The 24,695-nt window shown below is 37.4% G+C and overlaps 5 protein-coding genes across 8 annotated transcripts; 2 read left to right on the forward strand and 3 right to left on the reverse strand.

Moving 5' to 3' along the window:
- Positions 1-29: 29 nt before the first annotated feature.
- LOC140801262 (SKP1-like protein 1B) lies at positions 30-4,398 on the forward strand. Its single transcript, XM_073156283.1, has 2 exons — positions 30-506; positions 4,029-4,398. The coding sequence occupies exons 1-2, from the start codon at positions 198-200 to the stop codon at positions 4,200-4,202; spliced, it is 483 nt and encodes a 160-aa protein (XP_073012384.1). The 5' UTR covers positions 30-197; the 3' UTR covers positions 4,203-4,398.
- A 966-nt stretch (positions 4,399-5,364) lies between these two features.
- On the reverse strand, positions 5,365-8,188 carry LOC140801473 (basic leucine zipper 23-like). Of its 2 annotated transcripts, none has more exons than XM_073156627.1 (2): positions 7,012-8,188; positions 5,365-5,772 (listed from the first exon to the last, which is right to left on the reverse strand). In XM_073156627.1, exon 1 carries the CDS (start codon positions 7,814-7,816, stop codon positions 7,013-7,015), a length of 804 nt encoding a protein of 267 aa, XP_073012728.1. In that variant the 5' UTR covers positions 7,817-8,188; the 3' UTR covers positions 5,365-5,772; position 7,012. The 2 variants fall into 2 exon arrangements, with proteins under 2 accessions (XP_073012728.1, XP_073012729.1); XM_073156628.1 differs by having other exon boundaries at positions 5,365-5,670; positions 7,012-8,096.
- Positions 8,189-11,683: 3,495 nt separating this feature from the next.
- On the reverse strand, positions 11,684-12,960 carry LOC140800633 (ubiquitin-conjugating enzyme E2 28-like). Its single transcript, XM_073155395.1, has 4 exons — positions 12,801-12,960; positions 12,588-12,715; positions 12,378-12,482; positions 11,684-12,050 (listed from the first exon to the last, which is right to left on the reverse strand). Exons 1-4 carry the CDS (start codon positions 12,868-12,870, stop codon positions 11,907-11,909), a joined length of 447 nt encoding a protein of 148 aa, XP_073011496.1. The 5' UTR covers positions 12,871-12,960; the 3' UTR covers positions 11,684-11,906.
- Positions 12,961-14,012: 1,052 nt separating this feature from the next.
- Positions 14,013-18,380, reverse strand: LOC140801213 (rac-like GTP-binding protein 5). 3 transcript variants are annotated; one of them, XM_073156221.1, is made up of 8 exons: positions 18,251-18,380; positions 17,823-17,999; positions 16,799-16,886; positions 16,582-16,691; positions 16,398-16,461; positions 14,694-14,758; positions 14,520-14,585; positions 14,013-14,441 (listed from the first exon to the last, which is right to left on the reverse strand). In XM_073156221.1, exons 2-8 carry the CDS (start codon positions 17,919-17,921, stop codon positions 14,340-14,342), a joined length of 594 nt encoding a protein of 197 aa, XP_073012322.1. In that variant the 5' UTR covers positions 17,922-17,999; positions 18,251-18,380; the 3' UTR covers positions 14,013-14,339. The 3 variants fall into 3 exon arrangements, with proteins under 3 accessions (XP_073012322.1, XP_073012321.1, XP_073012320.1); XM_073156220.1 differs by having other exon boundaries at positions 18,092-18,304; XM_073156219.1 differs by having other exon boundaries at positions 17,823-18,380.
- A 4,620-nt stretch (positions 18,381-23,000) lies between these two features.
- Positions 23,001-24,072, forward strand: LOC140801149 (1-Cys peroxiredoxin-like). Its single transcript, XM_073156155.1, has 3 exons — positions 23,001-23,207; positions 23,324-23,472; positions 23,596-24,072. The coding sequence occupies exons 1-3, from the start codon at positions 23,090-23,092 to the stop codon at positions 23,986-23,988; spliced, it is 660 nt and encodes a 219-aa protein (XP_073012256.1). The 5' UTR covers positions 23,001-23,089; the 3' UTR covers positions 23,989-24,072.
- Positions 24,073-24,695: the final 623 nt, after the last annotated feature.

The raw sequence follows: 24,695 nt of genomic DNA on the forward strand, positions 1-24,695 counted from the left end.
TCTATTGGAAAAAAACCAAATCCATTGTCGCAGGACATTAATTTATAAGAAGTTGCTTCCATTTCCACACGCTTTATTTCTTCTTGACCTCGAAATCTATCCCGTGTGCTCTCCTCCCTAGGGTTATCTCATCTACCTCCTCCTCCTCTAAGATTTACCATTCCTCCCCACTCGATCTCTCGATCGAGTCCTCGGCCATGGCGAAGAAGATAACCCTGAAGAGCTCGGATGGCGAGGTGTTCGAGGTGGAGGAATTGGTTGCCATGGAGTCGCAAACGATCAAGCACATGATCGAGGACGACTGCGTCGAGAACAGTATCCCGCTCCCAAACGTCACCTCCAAGATCCTCTCCAAGGTCATCGAGTACTGCAAGAAGCACGTCGACGCTGCTGCCGCATCCAAGGCGTCGGCGGACGAGTCGTCGAAGGCGGCTGATGAGGAGCTCAAGCAGTGGGACTCCGAGTTCGTCAAGGTTGACCAGGCCACCCTCTTCGACCTCATCTTGGTATGCGATCCATCTCAAAGTACATTCGGATATTTCTAGTTTCTTTTACGCCTTTGTTGTGTTGGATTTGGGGTTTTTTTTTTTTTATGTATATTTTTGTATTAGTTAGTAGAAGTTTATCTGTAAATTTATCTGATAGAATGTTGGTCTTGTTGTTGTCAATGTTTTAGATTTGATAAGATGTACTTGAGAAGTTCATTGTGAAAGGTTTAATGCAACTTGTTTTCGGTTGTCAATTATTGATAAGATATTGCTTTTGAAATTAAATTGCATTAATGGCATGCTTTACTTGGTACATCATTATGTTTCACATGAGGTTCCACGCTTTGATTTATGCATACCGGGTTTCTTTAGAATAGGAAACCATAGTTATAAACTAGTTGTTCATTGATTTCGCGTTGCTAGTGAACAGAGCGAGAGTATAAGAAGATATCTCTGGCTTACATATGTTCTCCTTTTCTCTTATATATTAATAGACACTATACTTACTGCACTTCCTTTTCTTTTCTTTTTTTTTCTCGTTATTTTTTTTGTTCAACTTACCATCATTTGCTTCTATCTCTGCTCTTGTCCCACATTTATCCCTCTTGAATTGGGCAAGTAATCAAGACTTCATCTTTTGTGTGTGCATCTGTGCATGTGCATGCATGGTTGTGTGTATATGAATTTACGTGCAGTTGTACATTATAGAAAATGACTCGAGAACAAGTGAAAAATAGGAGTTTCATGCATGCTTGTTTGATTTTCATATTAGATTCATTTGAGTTCATGTCAAACTAACAAAAATATATGCAAGTAGTTAGCAAAAGGAAGTCTCAAAATAAATATAGTGATTTTGAACTACATCTAACTAACTGAAATATCATATTAGTGAGGTAAAAGAAAGGATTTTGGGTGCTTAAATGACCTTCAACTTCAAGTCAGCACTCCTTATTTCTGGTGGGAAGGAACAGTGCTGCATCTTAACCTGAGTTCTCCATTTGAAGAATCTGCTGTAAAAGTAGTGCATACATAATGAGATGAAATTGTAGAAAGCATTAGTCACAAGACTCCCAATGGGATTCTTAAGGAGGATAGACATTTCCTTTGATTGGTTTGCTAAACTGCCTTCTTAAGTTCTTTTCTATTGCTACTATTTAGGAAAATAGATTGACAATCCTATAAAAGTACAGAGATATGGTAATAATAGTTGCCACCCATTGAACTTTCATTATGATAATGCATCTTATCTATTAACAAGTTTTAATCAAGGTTTCCAGTTTCAATTGATCATGATCTAGTATGTAGAAATGTTCCCATATTGACCGGTTTCAGTGGGGTATCAACTAATGCCCGATCTGGATTGAACAAGTTTCGGCCATTTCGGATGAGACAGACCAAAATTGGGTGAGTAAAGGAGAGAGAGTAAGAAAAAAGGGAAAGAATAGAGGAAAGTGAGAGAGGGGGTGAGAGAGAAAAAAGAGGGTGGGGAGCTCGTCGGAGAGAGAAGAAAGGAAAAAATATAGCGAGGTCGTCAGAGGTCAATGGAGCTAGGTTGCGTTGGACGAGTTTGCTGGACGTTGAAGAAGGCTGATCTACATTGAAGAAGCATCAGTTTTCTTGGGGGAGAGAGAGTGCGAGGGGGAGAGGCATTATGAGAGAATGAGAGGGGAAGTTTGAGATAGAGCCTGACAGGCATCAAGGTTTTTTAAAACCGAAAGAGATTAGAGATTAGAAGGAGTTGGAAGAGAGTTAGTGGAAGAGAGGGAAAGAAAATGATTTCTTATTTGTATAAGAAAGGAGAGAGAGAGAGAGAGAGAGAGAGAGAGAGAGAGAGAGGGTGAGTGGTAAAAAGGAAGAGAGATGGAGATTGAGAAAATAGTTTTTTTAATTTTTAGACTTTCTATATAAGTAATTTATATTATATTATATTTTTTTTAATTTTAGAAATTTTCTATTTTAAAACACAAGTCGATATAGTCAATATGTATATTTTTGACGGCCAATTCCGATCCTGATCCCAATACTTAAAATCTTAGTTTAAATACATTCAATATGGAAAGAGACAAAAGGCGTAGTTTCTTATTTCAGAGACCCTCTGTCAACCTTTTTGCTCCACTCTCCAATGAGATCACCCTGCTGCCGTCACATTATGAAGCACAGATAATCTTAACACTCATGTGAATGAGTTGTAATGGATATCAAATATGATAGTTATTGTATACTCCACAGATGCATCACATCTAAAAATATAAGTACATCTCAGATTCATCTATGATTTCTTCTAGAATTTAGGCTGTGGTCTGTGGACCTGTGGTTGTGATGTATTGCTAATTTTGGCAGTTCTATGAAGATAAGTCAAGTTGAAGAGAGACTACTATCTGTTCTGGTTTGGTTGGAGTGCTCATTTAATGATGGATATTGAGCTCATGTGTTATGAATACTTTCCTATATATGGACTTGAAGGAAGATATTGGAAGTTCATTCTGGATAAGTATAATGCATTCAGATGCAATTCTCCTTTCTTCTTGCATAGTTTCATCTTAGTTCTTAATGTTTTATATAATTTTCTGCACGATTTTCACTCGATTCTTATTGGCTGGTTGGAGCTACTTACTTGGTATTTGTATCTCATCATGTTTGTATTTTGTATCTTTCATCATTTTTTATGGATGTTACCCTAATATTCTTTTTAATCACTTCAAGGGTGTAGATGTGCTATGGAGTACTTTTTACTTGTCATTTGACTTAAAAGAGCTCTTGTTTCCTCATTCACACAATTGTCTTGGAAAGAACTTCCCACTCCATAATGGCTAAGACAGCATTCTTAACCTAGATTTACGATCATTGTTAGTTTTGCATAACATTTCTATGAATTTCTGTAGATATGCACCACATGTACGTAAGTAGGTGGTGGTTTCCAAGTGCATAAACCATAACATAGGAGAAACAAAAATTGTTGTGCCGTCCACCAACTGGCATGGCACAACATGTGTTGTGGCATGTCTTGACCGTGTCACAAGAAAACAGCGCCATTATCGGCCCAGAGGGAGAGAAAATAGGCTCCCTTGACGTTGCGGTCATCGTTGCCCTTGCTGCTGCTTCACCATCCCTCTCACCTTTCTCGATAAGAGGTCGTGGATTATTTTATATGAATTTGGCAGATGCGCATAGAAACATTCGGAAAGCTTGATCACCTCTTCTAGTCAATCTTTGCTATACCTGCATGAATATTGGTTATCCTCTTTGATATGATGAGCTGAAATTGCACCTTCATAACCTATCTGCAACTTGTAAAGCAATATGTTTAAGACATCCAAACATATTTTTTCCATGTTGGTATTACCTGTAGTATCTCCAATATATTGCTAGGTTGTGCAAATTCAGGGAAAGTGATACATCTCCTTTAGCATGATTGTAAATGTTCACAAAGTATTTACCATGCTTTCCATTTATCTTGTTTTCATACACTATATCTATATATGCACATATTGTTTGTGCCTCTGCTTTTATATTAGGATGATGATCTTGTTGTCTATTCAGGCTGCAAACTATCTGAACATCAAAGGACTACTGGATTTGACTTGCCAAACTGTTGCAGACATGATTAAGGGGAAGACACCAGAAGAGATTCGCAAGACTTTCAACATTAAGAATGACTTTTCTCCGGAAGAAGAGGAAGAGGTGCGAAGGGAGAACCAGTGGGCTTTTGAGTGATCAAATCATTCTGAAAAGCTTATGAATCGTTCTTTCTCTGTGATTGGATTATATTATCTGGATTCTGGTTTACATTTATCTATAATGTGGTGGTGGATCTATGTTATATGGGGTGTTGTGTAGGCTTGAACTCGAGATGAATCTGTTATAAGATCTAATGTCTCAGATATGCATGATCTTATCATTTTGGCATTAATCTTATTAGGCCTTACTGATGGATTTCTTTTCCCTGCTGCTAGAAATATATTAGTATTTATTTTGGATTTCAAACTTTACTGGCCCGAACAACTATGGCTATTTAGGGGTATGTTTGGTTGGTCGGAATAGGGAGATGCTTGGTTGGTTGGAGTAGGGAGAGTTATCTGGGATAAGTTATCTTTTATTTTAGAAAATTTTTACCAAACAAGGGGCTATTTGTAGGAAAATGCTTTAAGGCGTTAGTAATTATAAGATTAGACTTTTAGAATTAAATACGTCAGTGTTTTATATTAAATTATATATATATTTTTTAAAAATGCGTATAATTTTAATAAAAGTTGCGCATAAAGACTCAAGTTTATTATTTTGTGATAGCTCAAAGTCCTACAAACAAAAACAGAAAAATGCAATAAACGCAGTACTCAGTATTCCAGTACTTCTATTTTACCAAATGTTGATTGCTTTCATTATACTTCCTTTGAAATCTTTTTCAGATCTGAAGGCACATTCATCTCTACAGACCCTGGATCACCTCATCTCCATTGTCATGTTCTAACAGCGACACTACAGTCGCTGCACTGTGATACTTCGACATGATTGCGATGAAAAAAATTTACCAAGAAGGACAAGTCTGAATGCATTAATAAAAAATATAGTCAGCTGTGCACACACCTTTTTTGGAGACGGAAAAGTTTTTATCATATTAAACAGCTTATAGATGTTCCATATCATGACAAAAAGGAAAGGTAAGTAAATGCTGTGAGGCAAAAATTGATAATCCACAGCCCGGCTAGAAGATCATACAAGACCAGGTGCTAAACCAACTGTAGTACAAAACAGAAGTTTCCTGAGGAACCAATAAGTTTCAATGGTTATCATCCACCAAACCCAGAGTAGTCTATCTAGTAAATAAAGCATCTGAAAAGAAAATTGTAAGTTTAGGAGAAGCACCCAGTATCAGATGTAAAGCAAAGTTAACGTGTAATTCATGGGATATAATGAGCCCCACATGTTTCATCAGAGTATAACCAATTCTTTAATTCAGATATATGGATTAAAGGCTTCCTTGTTGTCTACAAATGAATCCCAATCAGGAAGCTGTCGACAGTCATCACAGAACCAATATCTTACATGCAGATCCAGTACTGCTAATTGAACAATTCGAGAGAAGAACCGAGCATAAGTTTAATACGGTCAATGCAACTTGAAGGATATTGGTAACTGTGGATCCGTCCAGTGAAAGAGCAGCATATAAGAACAAGAAAAGGACCTAGAAAGCATAAGCCATTAATTAGAATTGGTCATTGACTGATGAAGCGAAATATCAACCCATTGCCAGCAGAAGATCAACCATACAACACCACATGGCTTCCTGATAAAATTATCGAGATTAAATAAACAATACTTAAAATTATCATGCAGAAAAATGTTGATGCAAGAAACAAGTTATAGGCAGCATTGCGAAAGTATAATTTTATGTGAATCCTGACAAACCACAAGCATGATTGCAGTTTCTGCTTCTAAATCGAATGTCAGAGAATTTTCCAGTTGGTCCAATTGTCTACTAGAGAGATCAAGGAATGGTCCATATTCCAGGGGTTGATAATTCCTCAAAACGTGAACCTTTCTGTTGTCAAGATTTACTTGGGTATCATGCTTGGAACTTATTCCGTCTATACATACAAATGGGAACAGGTAGAACAATGAATTAGGTATTAACTGTTAGCAATTCTTCTGTCAATCATTATCCTTTAAACAGGAATAAAATAGCTTGCCGTACATTTAGCTGACAGTCAACCCTCCAACATGCACATTTCGGAAAGCCACTTGATTTATGTTTAATGTTAAAAAAAACAATGGTTATTTAGTTGTAAACCTACCCAAATGTCATACCTATGTAGAAGTAATAACACGACAAGGTGCGTGATATAGCTGACATCGACTGCTCAACTCAGTGAAAAGCTATTCAATGTGTATTTAGCTATAGAAACTATCAATCATGGCTAGTTAGGTAAGCATATACTTGCACACTATACAGGTGTACTCCTTAAGGCTCCTATAATGCCAAGTCTCTTCAGAAAAATATGAAAGGAAACTGTAAGAACACTAATAATTTGATTATTTAGGACTCTCGCATGTACATGTTCCCTGAAATTCTTTAAAGTTCCAAATGAATTGTGATAGTTCTTTCAGGAATAATTCGACAATACAACATAGAATGTAGCTAAGAAATAAAATATTTGGCATTGACAATCGAAGAATATTATAAAAGAAACGAAGACACTCTAAGACCAACACTGTTGGAATTGCGAAAACATGATATTGAAGATCCATCCTTCTTCCTTCGTAAAACAGTACAATTTCCCAACCAATTCCGGAGAGTTATCTTAAAATCAGTCCGGCAATAATTTAGCTACACTTTGAATTAAAAATGAAACAGATTATGAGCATTACATATATATATATATATATATATATATATATATATATATATATATATATATATATATATATATATATATATTATTCAGCTAAGAAGTCAATCCACAAAGAAAAAGAACTGCACGTATGCCAAATGAATGTGTTTATAGGAAAGGAATATAAATCTAACCTTAGATCTTTTCAGCATCTGATGAACAGCCAACAGGCGCAGCATTTCCATTTCCACGTCCAGAGGGCAGAATGTTCTTAGATCCAGAATTTGAACTCCCCGTGCACTTGACATTGCTTATCTCACAAGCTCCAAAACCCTGGCCATTGGATTCACCATTCTCACCCACACCTTTCCCTTGCATCCCCGGATTAACGCAGTGCACCGGATAATCACAGCGGAAATCACAGGAGTTGACAACTTGAGCACCGGCGAGCAAATTCGCCTGCGACACATTCGATGCTAACATCCCCGCCGCTCTCGCTGGCTTCTGATAAGGGAAAGACCCAATTTCTCCTTCAATCCTCCCCCTAATATCCACGAGAAGGCATCGAAGCCTCATAACCTCTGCTTCAAGAGCAGCTTGGCCCTGAAGCCTCTTCATCAACTGCTCGTTCAAAGCTGTCAATCGGACCACCTCTTCCTCTAGAGAGGCCGCTCGGGCCTTCTTCTTCTCCCGATACTTCCGAACTGCTTCCCGGTTACCGCACGGCCGCTTCTTTGACACGGAGCACTTCTCCGCGGACTCAGCTGTGTCGTCTGCGGGCGCCGAGAGGATCTTCGTGTGGACATGGAAGCAGGTGTGGGTGTGCGTGAGGTCGGGACCGGGGGGGTTGCAGGTGTGGGTATGGGTGCAAGCATGGTGTTCATCTTTAAGGATCTCGTCGAAGAAGCTATCCATGGAGCAGCTGCTTAGGGGATTCTCACCACCATTGGGGCCTGAGAAGACTTCCGGGTTCGAGAGATCAATCTCTCCTTCATCCATGACTGCAATCGGGAGGCTATAGAGCTCCTATTGCCACAAAGAACCGGACGCAACTCTGGATCTTTGCGAAGAATCGAACAGGGGAAAGCTAATCGATTCACAAATTGCAAAACTTGGGCAAAAGACCGAAGGATTGCGAGCAAATGGCGACTGCGAATCCCTCCAAAAGCCGCATACACATATCAAGATCAAATATTTAAACTCAATTAGGAGGAATTCAGTACCAATTTTAATCCCGACACAGGTACGTCAGAATCCAATACTAGTACCACAGCTCGAATATCGTACTTCTCTTCCAGCCTGGTGAATTGGAAGACCAGAGAGAGAAAGAAGAAATTTCTCAGAAAATGGTCGAGTAAAAATGAGAACAGTGATTGATAGAGATTGGAGTAGTAGTTTTTGAACGATTGGTTGAAAATTTTGGGGTGATTTGCAAATAAAATCTAGTAAAAAAAATTTAGGTATTTTTTTACATTATTGTTGTAATAATAGACTCTGATGTATATGTTATATGTAAATTATAAACTCTATTCTAAGAAAATATGCACTCAACTAAACTAAAAAGTTTAATATAATTTAATTGAAAAGCCCCGCTCTTTCAAAGTGGTTTGATTCATAAAATATTTGAGTTATTTAATATATATTCATGTGAACTTTGGGCTATACTCTGAGGAATTTTTAACTATTATTTGATATAGACTCGTAAACTATTTAAAAATTTTAAACATTTATATATTAATATTTATATTTTATAATGACGGAGAGAGATTTTTAAATGTACAGGAGTTTATCATCTGTGTGTATATTAAAACGGGTGATATTTTAATATATTTGTATGAAATTATCCTAATATTTTATTAAAATTTTAATTTATATTATAAGAGCTCAAGATATTTTGATTGCAATTATGATATTTAAAAAAATTAATAGTAATTATTTAAAAGTTTTCAGTGGCAATAATGTCGGAAACCCTCAAATTTGATTTGCAATAATAGCCGAATGGAAATTTGGATACGTTGTGTTGTGAATGGTTATAAATGCAACCCGTAGGGTCTTTTTTAACAAATCTCTCTTATTTTGTCTCCCCAAATTATACTTCTGAAGCGGTCAATATAAGCGACTGATGAGAAAGAACATAATGACGACACAATTACATTAAAGTGGTGACATGATGGCGTATTGCAAGATTGGCTCCTCTTACGAACTAGAGAATAAGATAGAAATGACGACACGATTGCGTTATACTAGCAAGTTTGGCTCATTTTGTGAAAGAGAGTTTTTGTCCAAACTAACCCTCTTTCAAACTTTATTTAGCAATATAAATCGTTACTCAAACTTATTATAAAAAATGGTATGTTTTATTATTATAAAAGACGCTGAACTCATACACGTTCTATTTCTAAGATACAAATGCTACCAAAATAAGTATTTTTATATGAAAGTAAGGTTTTAACTGAAACAACTAAAACACTCATTTAAACGAATTCCTATAATATAACGTGGAAATATTCTGCATTTTAGTAAGATAAAATTGTCAAACTAGTCGGCGGTTAGGTAAAACTACAGAATGCTTATGAATTCAGCACTTTAGTTATGGCTATAGTGAAATAAAATTATTTTAGTAATTAATTTGAGAAGTAATCTATTTTGGTAAATAAAATTTAGAATATGACTAGTTTGGTTAATCACTAGAAGTTGAGAACAAGATAAAAGATATTATTATTACTAAGATTTTTCTTAATAAGATCAAATAGCTATGATGCGGAAATTCTCTGGCGTATAGGGCTGTCAAGCTCGACGAGCAGCTCGAACCAAGTTGAGCTGAGACTGAGTCGCTAAAATCGGCTCGAAATTAATATCGAGCCGAGCCTGAGCTAGTGCCAGCTCGCTCAGGCTTGGCTCGATAGGCTCGGTGTAAATCCTTGCCTCGTCCTCCGTCGTGGTGCGCCGATGCCGCCTCGTCCTCCGTCGCGATGCACCTCCTCCTCTTCCTCCTTCTTCGGCAGCGTCAAGCCACCGCAGTGCCCCGCCCCTCCTCCTCCTTCTTCGGTAGCAGCAAGACCAGCGGTGCCCTGCCCCTCCTCCTCTTTCGACAGCGACAAACAACCGTAGACCCTCGGTGCCCCGCCCCTCCTCCTCCTTCTTCGGCAGCGTCAAGCAACCGCAGAATCGCGATGCCCCGCCCTCCTTCTCCTTTGGTAGCTCCAAGTAGCTGCGGACCCACATTGCCCCGCCCCTCCTCCTCCTCCTTCTTCCTCTTCTTCTTCTTCGATAGCGGCAAGCAGCCGCGGTGCCACGCCTCGTCTTCCTCCTCCTTCTTCTTCTTTGGCTCGACTTGGGCTTAACTAGCTTAGTCCAACTCAACCCAACTCGACTTGAATGAGGCTTGATGATAGGCTCATTTCAAGCTCGAGCTTGGCTCGGGCTCGGCTCAAGTTGAGCTGAGATGAGCCTGAGCCCAATTCTAAGGCTTGAAATTAATTTTGAGCCGAGCCTGAGCCGGAACCTTCTCGCTCAGGCTTGGCTCATTTACACCCCTACGGGCGTATGTAATAGACAACATTTCTTTTAACAAAAGAAATAAGGCCCAACAACTCCAAAAGATGCAAAACATAATGCACAATAATAAACAAGAGCAATAGGGTGATGATCCTTAAACAAGTCTCTACAAATTAGGTAAAACATACATTACAACAAATGAAATATAGCATTAAACTTAACAAGCATAGAAGATCAACAAATCATCCAAGCCCGATAGAAGGAATACAAGTATAAAGGGCTTGATATTTGGCAACTCAGTCACCACCTTGCGCTCAACAAACCATAGTAAAGAAAACAACAAGAAAGAAAAATAAATCACTTTTGAATATTGAAGAATGAAGATGAGGAAGAGAAGTATACGGTGGGAGAACCGCCAAACACATAACAACAACAACAACAATAAATAAGAAAAAGCTAACCATCTTCACCTAAAACCAACCCTGACCGTTGGCTAAAGCAAATAAAAAAGAGGCAAAAGGGCTTGGTTGGCCTCCTAACTTTCTTCACCACATCGGTCGAAGTTAATATGGACAAAGGGAAGGTAAAGGTGGAGAACCTCAAAAGGGGAAGAGATCCGCATGGAGGAAAAAGAGTGGTGCTCGAGTACCTATCCCTCCTCGGACTTTGACGACCACACATAATCTAACCAAGGAGAAAAGGAGGAAAGGCAGGGAAAAAGAACAAGAGAATAAAGAGGAAGAGCCGTATGAGGAGGAGGCCTAGCCAAAGCAGTTGTAGGAAGAGAGAGAGAAGATGTTGGCAGTGTAGTGAGAAGCTTCTCACAAAACCCTAATGAGAAGTACATATATAAGTGCAATTCTCTTGGTTAAGATGTTCAACTACTATAGCTATTTGATTCAGATTATTCTTAGTAGTAACCTATTAGCTAGCTAAACTCAAAAAATTAGGCACACTAATATCATACGATCCCTTAATTAATAGATATTGATATATGTGGCCCTAGTGATACCACCCCTAAATCGGGTCAATTCTGAGCACCAGCACATCGATCCTACATGATCTAATGGCTCTGATTATGTTGGAAAAAAAATATAAAGTTGTAGGATTTGAGTTAGCGTAATCAGAGTCATCGGATGTTCTTGATCGACGTATTAGTACACATTGGATGGCGTCCACTAATCCATGTGGGATTGACTTGCACTAAATCTTAATCCTTATATAAAGCACTTCTTATAACTTAGATTAAAATTTAATTATGTCCCTATCCAATGATCATCTTTCTCTTAAAAAGAGAAAATAAGAGGAGATAGTTTAATTATCACCTGAAATATCTATATCAAGAACAAAAATAGAGAAACGTTTAAATATCTCTGTAAAGTAATATTATGCTCATAAATATTCATAAATGGGAACATCAACACAAAAATTGTCGCTGGTTTATTCTTCATACAAAGCTTCCATGTCCATATTGTTAACCAAACTCAAACTCACACTCAGACTCCCAAGTTTCTTACTAAGAATTTAAAGTAGTTTCTCCGTAACTTTATTTTATGGAAGCACTAATTGACTAGTATATTCTTGTGCTAAATTAGCCCATGGCATATTTCTGAGTCCAACTACGAGCTGTGGACTCGTATCTCTGGTGATCATTCTTGCACATATGAGCAATCTCAGGAACCAAAGGGTCATCTGGGTTTGGATCAGTGAGCAACGAGCATATGGAGAGCAACACCTGCAGAATATAATAAAAATATCGTTGTATAACAACTTAAGTTTTTTATAATAGCTCGTGAGTTAACATAATATAAAAGAAAATATTTTTCTAATTTTAGTAGACCTAATTTGCCATCAATTTTATTTTTTAGGTCTACAAAATGTCTTTAGTTCAAAAAAGGAGTGCTAGAAACTTAGAATATAAAAATCATGTTGTTTAGTATCTTAAGCTTTTCGAATAGTTTGTGAGTTAATATACAGAAGGATTCAGATTAATTTGCATTAATTAGTTGAAACATTAAGATATCTATTTATTACTGTAGTTAATTATACTAGTAACAATTACCTTTGATATGGTTAGAGCTGGACTCCATTGATCCTTGAGAATATCCAAGCAGATGTTGCCATTACTGTTGATGTTTGGATGGAAGACCTTAGTCCTGAATGCAACCTAGTAGCAGTGAAATAAATCAATTAGATGTCTTCTTTCCTTTCTTCTTTTGAGAGAGAAATGAATCTTAAGATACAATCTTATTGAATTGCTATGTTAATATACCTTGGGAGGTTTGAAGGGGTAATCTGGAGGGAAATGGATGGTAACAAGGAAAACACCGCCAGAGTAAGGACTGTCATTGGGCCCCATGATTGTAGCTTGCCAATGGAACATATCATCTGACACAGGACCTGAAAGAAAAAAAAATGATCAAAAAAAGGGAAATAAAAGAAAGAATTTTAGTAATTGGAACACCTTGTTTAGAACTAGAACTACCTGCACTGCAAGAAGTTGGCGGATCTCTCTGCAGGTCCTTCAACTCCTTGATTATTCTCCTCGATGCCATTCGCACGATCTTCGACACTTTGTTTCTTGAATGGAAGATATATCACTGCTTGACTTGCTTGACATCAAAGCGAAGAAATGCCCACACTTATATAAGGGTGAAGGTAATAAACTTTTCTTTGAATTAGAAATTGAGAAGGCTAGGGAATTAGATGCTTAAATGTACTGACATAATAAAGTAGGAGATCAGAATCATCTACTAGTCTCTATAAAGGCTAAAGCAATTTGGACAGAAAGGAGTAGTAGTCTTTGAAGAGAACTAGTTCTCTTATCACCTTTCTGGATTGTCCTACAATTTCATGCATAATTTTAAGATGCTTGCCCTTATGGATATAGATTTTGATATTTATTTAGCGATGCTCCATACGTTCCCACAGAATTGAAGGTACCTAGATGAAACAGTGGTCAGCGTTACATAAAGGGCAAGAATCTATAAATGAGGGCATCTCTATGTTGCCACCGTGCAATGTATGTAACAAAAAAAAAAAAAGGCAAAGATATTCGTTCTTAGCTTGAAGAGAATCTTCTATATTTGATAGTATGGCCTATAATATTTCATGTCATGGTAGTCACAACTTTGAATGTTTCATAAGTTCCACCTGGTGCCAGCTTCATGATCTACTTTACTCATCTGAGGAATTATTCAACCTATTGACTAAGATAAGAAGTACAATAAGTTCAAAACTTCAAATAGCTTTAATCCTTGACCAAGTACTGTGGGTGGGTATAAAACAGCAAGCACAAAGATGAGAGGTTTACAAGTAGTGGAAGTTGCTGTCAGACTAGTGCCAATCCAATTAAGTGTCAACCTCAAGCAAGAAGTTTCTTCTGTTTGATTGTCTTAGAGGAAAAAAAAATGAAGCGGAAGATCATATACATCAAAACTTTGAGGAAATTTCATCCATTGGACACCATGGTAAATTGCTAATACTGGAAGAAATGAACATTTGTTAATAAGAGCCAAAGATGAATGTAACACAACAAACCAGAAGGGAAAAGAAAAACTTTATCAGAAAGATATCAGTGCCCTGGAGATAATAAGCAATAGGAGTCAAATTCGAGTTATACGGTGAACATGTGGTTACAAAGATATGCATGCATTTAAGCAATTGGAAGTTTTTAAGCGTGACTTCAGCAAACATCTTGACAAAGTAAACCAAGATCTGAAGAACTTAAATTAAGTTACAAAGTACCAATATAATGTGTCCACACAAAGAAAACAGATACAGGATGTCCCTCACATCAACGGGAATGTCATCTGAACAAGGTGTCCGTTATCTTACGACAAGTCAGTTACAAGATCACCTTACAACAAAGGTAGAAGAATGAAACAACAAAGCACCCTAATGTCTCGATAACTTGCTACTGCTGTCAGTGGATTATACACCAAGCCCAAGATCTTTACCGAAGTGAGAGACAGCAAAGAACGATGATAGCTAATAGGTCATAGTTTCTCTTTCTATTCATTGATCACAAAATAGAGCAACCTTTCTGTGCCTTTCTCTTCTTCTTCTTTTGCTTGGGAGGCTGGAGTACCACCTTAATAGCTGCATCGAAAACAGCCTTGATGTTCTGCAGATAAAATAAAAGTAAGACTCCATCAATAACAAGGGAATGAAAAAACAGAGTGTCAAGAGGAAATGCCAATACTTGTTGGGTCTTTGAGCTGCACTCAATGTAGGCAGGAGCTCCTATTAGCTTCCTCAGCTCTTCTCCCTTTAAAATTAGCAAAGCCAAGCAAGAGATGGAGTAAACAAGATAGGGAACTAGTCTAATAGACAGATAGTAGATAAAGATCAGCAGAAGGCCATGCTACGCCCATACCTGAGTAGTAGTAATGGGAACAGCACCAGGATGGTCTACAAAAAACTGCTTATCATCTCGAAGGTCTGCAATCAATTCATGGGTGGTTACATCAGCATAAAGAATTAAATATGTAGAGGACAACAAGCAAACAATATAGATATGTCCAGAAAGTTAAAGGGCATAAAATACTCATCACTAGGTTCCTGAAGCTGCTTACCTTGAGTGAAACATATGCAAGAGTTCTCAAATAATCCACTAAATAGCAGTAAATATTAAAATAAATTGCTTTAAGTACACTGACAACAACTGATGAAGCATGGTCTTAGTGGTCAAAATATAAAACGCATGAACTACATCGACATCAAAGTCTTTCTCTTGACCTTCGATTGACAATAAAAAAAGGAAACAACTTTAAGGTCCAACACTAGTACAAAGATACATTCAGTTACCTATGTACAATTCAAAACATTTTTACATGTATATTACTATATTCCAACAGAAAACCAGTATATATGGGGCTGGTTTGTCCCTTTTCCAAGTTTATCAGAAGCCATTCCATGCTCTTCCAAGTTCCAAGTACTACTATCTCCTGTTACTGATGTTCAACCGTACCTTTCTCTCAGAAAGAGAGAGGACGATTTTCTGTAACATGGGCTGAAAAGTGAAAAAGGTCCTTGGAACAATATGCAAACAAAACTGAATCGACGAATTTAACAATTTTCACATTCTTGACATGGTAAGTTTTGTTCAGCATTTCCCTCTTGCAGCAACCAACCACATTAATAACATTCAAAAGTGCACAAACAGTGAGACACACACTGGCATTGCAATTATAACCAAGAGCTAGTAGATTATTGTTTAATGTGGACAGGCAAGCGTGCCGACTAAGTTATAAAAAAAAAAACTGAAGCTGCAGTTTCTCTTTAATGAGCACTTCAAATTTAGTCATAACTCAGAAAACTTCAAAGCTAATCAAATTGTAATTTTCTGGTTATGATACTTATTTTGCTACCTCACCCTTTTTTCAGAAGAGATCATAGATCGGCCACTTTTTTATCACAATTTTGTTAATGTGGCTCCTGAAAGGTTAAGGCAAAAAACCTATTTAGTTTTTCTCTTTTATCATTGACATCATAACTAAATTGGCCAGCACCACATCGTGACTGCATTTCCAAAATTGCTCTAGGATTAACAATGCATGTGTTAATATCAGGTCTCTATCAAAATAGGATATCCATATTTTTATCTTGGGCTATTTGTTTTGAAAGTGTGTATGTTGTCAGAACTCTTAAAATTCTGATTTTAATTAATGCCAAAGTCTAAGCCCTGAAGGATTCTGGGAATTTTGAGGTTGACTTCCAAAAAGTTAATATACATGTACAAGAAAGTTCCTCAGAATTTTCAACATTATAACTCGTGCAATTATAGGCTAACAACGAATTGCAAAAAATATCTAGGTTGGTTACAAACAGGAGACCATTTCAATGTGTACAGGTGCATAATAATTTTTAACATCATAATATGAGTCATATGACTGAATTGCATAAACACTTGACAAGCAAAATGATAAAGCAAAAGGCTTTCCAAGCTCTCTAAATCAACTTAAAAGAAAAGTAGAAAACAGCCTCAGCCAAAGAATATGCACTTTAGTAAATGTAAGTTGACAAATAGAACTGACAGACTTGGAACAATGTAATTTATTATGTAGATGAAGATGATTACCAAGCTTTGTCCCAACAAGAATAATAGGCACACCAGGGGCATAGTGTTTCAATTCAGGAATCCACTGAAAAGAGAAGAACAATCAAATCAGAAGATCAATAGAATCAACAAGTCAGAAATAATGGAAAGTATCTCAGTAGACTAAACAAAAATAAATGCAGAGTAAACATAGAACACTTCTTGCCTTCTTAGCAACATTTTCATAGCTGGCCTTACTAATAAGAGAGAAGGCCAGCAGAAAAACATCAGCCCCACGATAGCTCAATGGCCTTAATCTATTGTAATCTTCCTGCCCTGTTCCATTCATTTAAACCATTACATCTGATGGACCAAATGAGATTGAAAAGACAGAGAAAGAAGGAGGTGGCTGATGTAGAGAAAGTGCAAAGAGCAAACTTTACCTGCAGTATCCCATAAACCTAGATTAACGGTGCTACCATCAACCACCACATTTGCACTGAAATTGTCAAAAACTGTCGGAACATAATCCTGCCTCCCAAAACATAAAACAATGGTAAGATATCAAAAGAAGAGAACCCTGTTATGTATCAACCACAGAAAAACAGAAGTAAGGACAACAATCTAAATGAAATTTGATCTTTGCCCTAAACTCTACCTCTGCCATATGACTATAAATTTTGAATGGCTAACAAAAAGTTTTAAAACATGACCTTGTTCAGAAATTATGTGTGTGCCCTAAAGTTGAGCTAAATGTCATTGCAACCATGAACCTCAAGAGTGTAATATATATGACATTTCACAAATTTGCTTGATTATAATCTTTGGTGCTTGCTAATAGAGTCACACATAGTAACATATAGATGTAGAGAGGGACCAAGAGAATCAGCCCATCAAGGAGCAAGAAAATCACATCCCAAGTCCACAATGCGTTTCTACACAAAATGAGCACATGCATTCCCACAGAAAACAAAAACCAAAAAAAGAAGAGGATGTCCAAAAGCCCAAAAGCCCACGAGAAATGGTAGGATCTTGGCATTGCCCAATTTGAAAAACACTATAAATTCAGGGGTTTCTACTGAATATAAAGCAAACTCCAGGTGAAATTGCTAATACAAATCAAACTCATATTCCCTGAGGTCATTTTGAGCCAGGCCTACAGCTGAAATTTAACATCTTGTAAGCTAAATGTAGCAGGTAAAACAAAATGCCGTCCAAAGCTAAACGTACTCCCTGAGTTCACTTCCAATTCAAATTACTTCATAGATGAAAAGGATTCCTTGAAAGCATTACTGTAATATAACAACCTAATTCATAAGGGTCACTCTGCATTATTATAAATTTGGAATAAAACGCAAAATAAATCCATTTTTATCTTCTGAATGCAATTCAATCTCCCGAAACCCAATTCCGAACAGATCAAAAGAAGAAAAAAAGAACAAACTTTGGGGCAAACCAAGTGCTCACCGTGGGGAAAGTGTTGCTGGTGTACGAAATCAGCATGCAGGTCTTCCCGACGGCGCCATCCCCCACAGTGACGCACTTTATAAACCTCGATGCACTCATCTCCTCCTTCGATCTCTTCTCCTCACCTTTGCGGCCTCCGCTCTCGCGATTCTCCTCCCCTCCTCCTCAATTACGCATCTGAAATCCCCAAGACAGAGCCCCAAATCCCTCAGCCAACTCCAACACCGCCATGAAACCAAGCAACACAAACCTCAGAAAGAAGCCCTAACCCTAACCCCAAGGAAGAGGAGATCTGCGAAAGAGATCTCTTTTCGCTCTTTCTCTCTATCTCTCTCTCTCTCTCTCTGCGGATTCCTCGCTTGGAATTCTTCTTAGAGAGAGAATGGAAGGAGAGAGAAAGAGGGGAGAGAGAGAGAGAGAGAGAGAACCTTAGAGAGAGAAAGGGCGGCCGGGAAATGGTGCGGTTGAAGCGGTCGTCGTCTTCCCAGTGATAGGTGGGTATATTTTTGTCCGCATAAAGCAATTAGTACAGCTAAGTGTAACAAAAGCGTACCACAAAACTACCCAACTAGGAGCATGATTAATATTAGTTAGGCCACGATTGGGGGTATTCTTGGTACAAAATAAAGTTAACCTCCATAATTAATTATAATTTTTTAGATGGAACGAAATGAAATAAATAATTGTCATTACTCATTACGGAATAATCTTCAAGCACACTTCAACGACACGTAATGCCGTTTTTATTCTCTGTAACCCAACCAAGAATTCTTTTCAATTGTTTTATACTCGTACTTATTAGTAGTTTTATTTCCTTCTTTATTTCTTTAAAATTTTCATTTAATTACAGATATATATATATATATCAGTTACAGATTTATTTAGGCTCGAGTTCGATTTTAATTTAAACTTAAATTCTTTTATTAGTTATATAATGTATATAGATATAGTGAGTTAAGTTGATTTGAAATAAATTACATAATTACTTCAGCTGAGGGATGGAAATATTTACAAACAATCAACTTGGAGTGAGAGACTCGGACAAACCCTTGTTTGATTTGTAGTATAAGTTTGTAACTATATGCTCGGTGAATTTAATAAGAGGGTAGTGGTGGCAGCATGTTGGTTATTGGTTGTATGCACGCAACTTGGAACTGCAGAGGCATTTAAATGAATGACATTTCACATTGCAAAGTTGCAGTGGAAGCTAAGTTTTGTTCTGGAAAATATATTAATTTTGGATGCACTTCGGCTAAAGGATGGTTAGGGTTGGACCCACAAAATTGGCAATTTGACCCAATTTTGAGTCATTTTATTTTATCCCAATATTAATAGATAAATATAGTTCTATTCTCTCTGCCGAAATTTTCTAGGGTTACTACCGAGGGTCTTTGCCACCACTATTGGTGAGCTCCTTTCTCTCCCTCCCTTATGGGGGAAGAGTATTCCCCTCTTCAAAGCAAGGTTTTGTCATCTTTCCTCTCAGTTTTTTTTTTTTTTTTTACCTTCTCCTCTCTGTCCTCATTTCTCTTTCCTTCTCTCTAATATCTCTTTCTGCCTTTCTCCTTTGTCGCCCCCTCCTTGCTTCTCGTACTCTCCCTCTTGTCATCGACTTCATTTTCCCCCCCACTTTCTAATTATTGTCGTCCCCTCCATTTCGATGTCCCATTAGGCTAATTTTTTTTTCATTTGTCATGCCCTCCTCCCCCATGCAACCACAAATTATCTCTAATCACTCGTCATCCATTTAGTGTTTTATCATTTAGACCTTGTATAGCCTTGAAGTTTGATACTTGTTTTTCTTATAGTGTTGGTAGAAGAGCTCTTTAAAATATCTCTCGTATTCATATGTATATCAAACTTATAAAATATAATTAGAATTAATTAAGTTATCTGCGTCTTTTTATTAAAAAAATTCTTAATAGATAGGATTCAAAGTCCAATTGGCTAAGGTTGTTAAACAATACTTAATGAGCTAGAAGTAAGAATAATTCTTCATTGTATAAAAGGCCTAATAAACAACAGTAACCAACATTTAAATCTCCACTCTTTTAACTTTTGTGCCTCTATCTTTTGGTTTTACCTTTGTAAATTGTTCGTCGAGACCTCTGGCATTATGACACATTATAACTTCACGAGTTCACTAGGGTAGAACAGAGTCCGCTAAAATCAACATTAGACTATAAGAAATTAAGTTTTATAATGCTTAGACAAAAGGTGTTAGATTTAATATATAGCACGCGCAAGTATTTATAATAGTAGACAAAGATGTTAGCTCTCTCGCATATAAATTGGACAACTAGATTAATCATTCATCAAGAAACAAGCTATAATAAATTCAAATCATAGTACACAGGTACTCGCACAAAAAATTCACCAGATATCAATAACCTCAATATCTATGATCATAGTTGCAATGTAAATTGCCCAAACCTATATATAAAAAAATAAAAAAAATAAAAAAAAAAAGCAATGCTCAGGTGAAACAGAATGCCAACTTTTACGGCCAAAAGTGAAACAAATGACAATCATTTCAGCTAAAAGCTAAAATAGACAGTGACAAGAGTAAATGTGATACTAACAGTAGTGTTCTAATGACGACGGAAAGGGTTCGAAATTCATAAGCCATAGTCTTTATCTACTGGAATATGGTGGCTTCCATATGTACAACTACAAGCATAAAACAAAGGAAAAAGGTACAAGAACACTTCATGTTTTTAATTTTTAAAATAATTTTTTTATTAGCTCCACCGAAGAGTAAGAGCTTTATTAAAGAAACAAAGAAGTACTATAGCTGGAGGACGACAGAAGATAATTATGCCATTTTATCCAATGACATTTTAGTGACAAGAAGAACCCAACAACTAATGGCAAAAGTATGAAAGATAGGAAGTTTCTTTCCATGGCCAATCCCTATTTACAATATCGTATTGAAGGATTTAGGATGCATGCCCGAATCCGAATTGAACCCGAACAGATTAGGTCAGGATCGGGTTTATCATCTCCTGATCCAGGCGGATTCAAAACTCGGTAGTCCAAGTCTAACTTGTGTCTCAATCCGAGGCTCATTCACTTTCCTCTCTTACCTAAATGTGTAATTGAGCCGAGCTCTAATTAAGTTTAAATTAAAATTAATTTTGAGCATTAAGCTTGAATTGAAATATTTCACTTCGAGCACATTTTGAGCTCGAGCCTAAATGAGTTGATCAATAAGCAATTTCAAGTCTTAACTAATTCATATCAAATTTCGAGCATGATTAATTTTAAATTAAATTAAGCTTTAATTGGGCTTAAATCAAACTTAAAATAGGCCTAATTACAAAATATAAATGAATAGAAATATCTATATATTTAGAAAATATATGACATGATCAAAATTTAGAACTAAACTCTACAAGATTAGAGTAAATAATAATCTACTTAAGTAAATCTTAGATTTTAATAGAATTATAATATAGTATAAAAAATATTACTCATATTAAATATATAATTTATAGTTATTTTGAGCTTTATCGAGCCTTGATAGGCTTATATAATCGAGCCAACTCATGATTAGTATTAGCTTAAAATTATTTTTGAGTCTATTTTGAAGATCAAATTTAGCTCAACTCATTTTCGAGCCGAGCTTGATCCAATCTTATTGACAACCCTACTCTCACTGTCTACCTCGTTGTCGCTCTGATTCAAAAATTAGGTTTGAGTTTCCCATTTCAAGGCCAAAAATCGGCTTGAATCTCTTAGCCCAACATGACCCATGAGCAGCCCTAATTATGGGCACTATTTAGCATAATTAACCTTCAAAGAAGAACCAAACTTGAATCGAAGAAAAGGCAAGCTAATCCATCATATCCATGCAGTTTTACTTTTAAGAACATCGTGTAATCAAACCCCTTCCCCAATGAACAGAAGGATAAACAAAGTAGTAAAAAAATTTAAAAAATTTTTGGCAGTTGAGATTAATACCCTGACTCCAATTTGGCCCACATAAGTCGTCATTGCCGACGTATAGAGACCTCAAAAATATTAGCTGATTGCAATTATTCATATATCAGGAATCACATGCATTGAGCTCTTTGAGAGATAGTAAATTGATATGCATTATTAGTCTATTATCTAACAGTTTAAAATTTATTAACTTGTTATCTAACATAATATCTAGCTAGTGGGTCATACATCTTATTATTTATTAAAGAATGCACCTGAAGAGATGTCGAGTTTTTGGATTAATTAATTATCTAATAATAAACTTTTGGTGCAGTATATTGATCAAATATTATACAAGTGACAAACCATCGTACCAGCGTGGTATGGGGATGACTCGTATCTAATAAAATAATATAGCTAGCCACCCATTCACCAAACCATAGACGTAAGGAATATCCTCTACGTTTTCACGTTCACACTTTGCATGGCCAACATAGAAATAATATATTACTCATCTACTTAATTTCTAATAAGAGGATTTGGTTCTTCTCCTTTCAAATTTAAGACAAGCATACTTGGACTTGCTTACTATATAACGTCATTGCAGACGTAGGAAATCTCTTTTGTTTCAATCGTTTCTTGTTAGCTACCATGACAGGAATTTCTTCTGTTTATTTTTATCTTTTAGGATAATTATACTTAGAACCGCTTCCATTAATTTCTTTACTTTAGGTCATTTGGTGACCATTTTACTCTTATGATAAAAATAAAGAAAATAATAATAAAAAAAGTCGAGGATAAAATGCTCCCTTTGATATATTTTGTTTATGTTGTCAGAGTATCACAAACACAAAACTAGGGATTTATAAAGAATTGGATTCTTTGTCGCCGATTAGGATGTCTGTGGATACATGGCAATATAGTTGGTAAATAAATTAATAAAGATTATAGTGCAATATATAGGAATGTAACGAGTAATAATTACTAAAGCCACATATAGAGTTGTGACTCTCTCACTTAGCAAAATCATGTATATTTCATTAGAAGATATCCCCATGAAACAAATATCGTCAAAAATAAGAGGAAAAACTAAGTATAGGCAATAGGATGAGAGTCACCGCCCACAGTTTTATTCAACTTGCTTAATATGTTAACATGCATTTATTAATTATGAAGTAGATGACACTTATTAGATATTAATCAACTTAGTAGTACTACTAGTACTACAAACTCACTTAACCCCAGAAACCTATATAAACCACTCAAAACACTACACCATTCCCATACCAATTCAAGATCATCTGGTCGTTTGTTCAAGGAGATCACAGCCGTCCAAACTAACCATGCCTGGCCTAACGATCGGCGACGTCATCCCGGACCTCCTCGTGGACACCACCCATGGCCCGATCCAGCTCCACGAGTTCGTCGGCGATGCGTGGGCAGTGATGTTCTCACACCCCGGTAAGTTGCTCCGCCTGCCTTGCCTCTTAATTACCTGACGACTTTGATCATCATACGTACTATTAGTCTATCTTAGTCGACTACGTGTTTGCTCACACGTGTGGTGGCACGTGCAGCCGACTTCACTCCGGTGTGCACGACGGAGTTGGGGAAGATGGCGGCGTACTCGGGGAGTTCGAGAGAGCGAGGGGTGAAGCTGCTGGGATTCTCGTGCGACGACGTGGCGTCTCACGTGGAATGGATCAAGGACATCGAGGCCTATACGGTAACAAATAGTTTGCAGGGAAATAATTTGCAGAAAGAACCTCTACATTGTGGATTATTTTCTTTTTTTCTTCAAAGTTCTTAGTCATTAACAACATTGATGACATTTTTACCTTTACCTCAGCCTGGGTGTAATGTGAAGTACCCAATAGTAGCAGACCCCACCAGAGAAGTGATCAAGCAGCTCAACATGGTGGATCCGGATCAAAAGGACGACTCCGGTGTGGAGCTCCCATCTCGAGCCCTCCACGTGGTTGGCCCAGACAAGAGGATCAAGTTAAGCATCCTGTACCCAGCCACCACCGGGAGGAACATGGACGAGGTCCTCAGGGTCGTCGACTCCCTCCAAAAGACCGCCAAGTACAAGGTGGCCACCCCAGTCAACTGGAAGCTCGGGGACAAGGTGGTCATTTCACCCAGCGTGCCCAATCACGAGGCCGATAAGATGTTCCCCCAGGGGTACGAGACCGTGGAGCTCCCCTCCAAGAAAGAGTACCTTCGCTTCACCCAGATGTGATCGATGCATGCGCATGGGTGGTCTATGGCATGAGTCATCTACTCGATCATGCATGCATCATGATGGATATATCCACTTTTGTTTAAGTATGTAATGTAACGTATCCGTTTATGGCCTTATTATGCTGCTTGATCTTCTCACATTTAAGAATGTCAGATGATCAATAAATGGAATTCTATGTGGTTTTCTCCTTATTCTTTTCTTTCGGTGAGCTTTCCTTCAGCTTGATCGTTTTGCTCTAAGGATGGATGTTGTTTATAATCAGTCCAGCAGGGTTCGGCACTAAACTCTCTGTTCAGGTTTCCACTCTTTTCTCAGCCCCATTTCGTGACAGCTTTCTGGCCGCCGGTGACATCCTCCTCCCTCTCTCCTTCCTTAGCCACGTTGGCTAGATGGAGGGGAGGGGATATTCTCTCCTCTCCCGTGAGCAGTCACCTACTTCCTCTATTTTTCTCTCCTTCTTCCCCTTCCTTTCATCACGTATATTCTCTCCTTCTACTATTTTCCCCTCTCCACTCTGTTCTCTTTCTGCCTCCGCTGTCGTCGTCGTCGGCGGCGTCATGTCCTATCTTGTCGTCGCCTTTCCCTTCCCGTGTCGCTGTAACCGAGGAATGCTGTGGAGTTGGTTGGCATCAGCTCAGGGGTTTGGATGAGTATTTTTTTTTCCAATAATTTAATAAAGACGTTAAAATACCCTTAGATAAGAA

This window comes from Typha latifolia, chromosome 14 (genome assembly GCF_019914945.1).
Source record: "Typha latifolia isolate L0001 chromosome 14, TyphaL0001v2, whole genome shotgun sequence".
Taxonomy (NCBI): domain Eukaryota; kingdom Viridiplantae; phylum Streptophyta; class Magnoliopsida; order Poales; family Typhaceae; genus Typha; species Typha latifolia.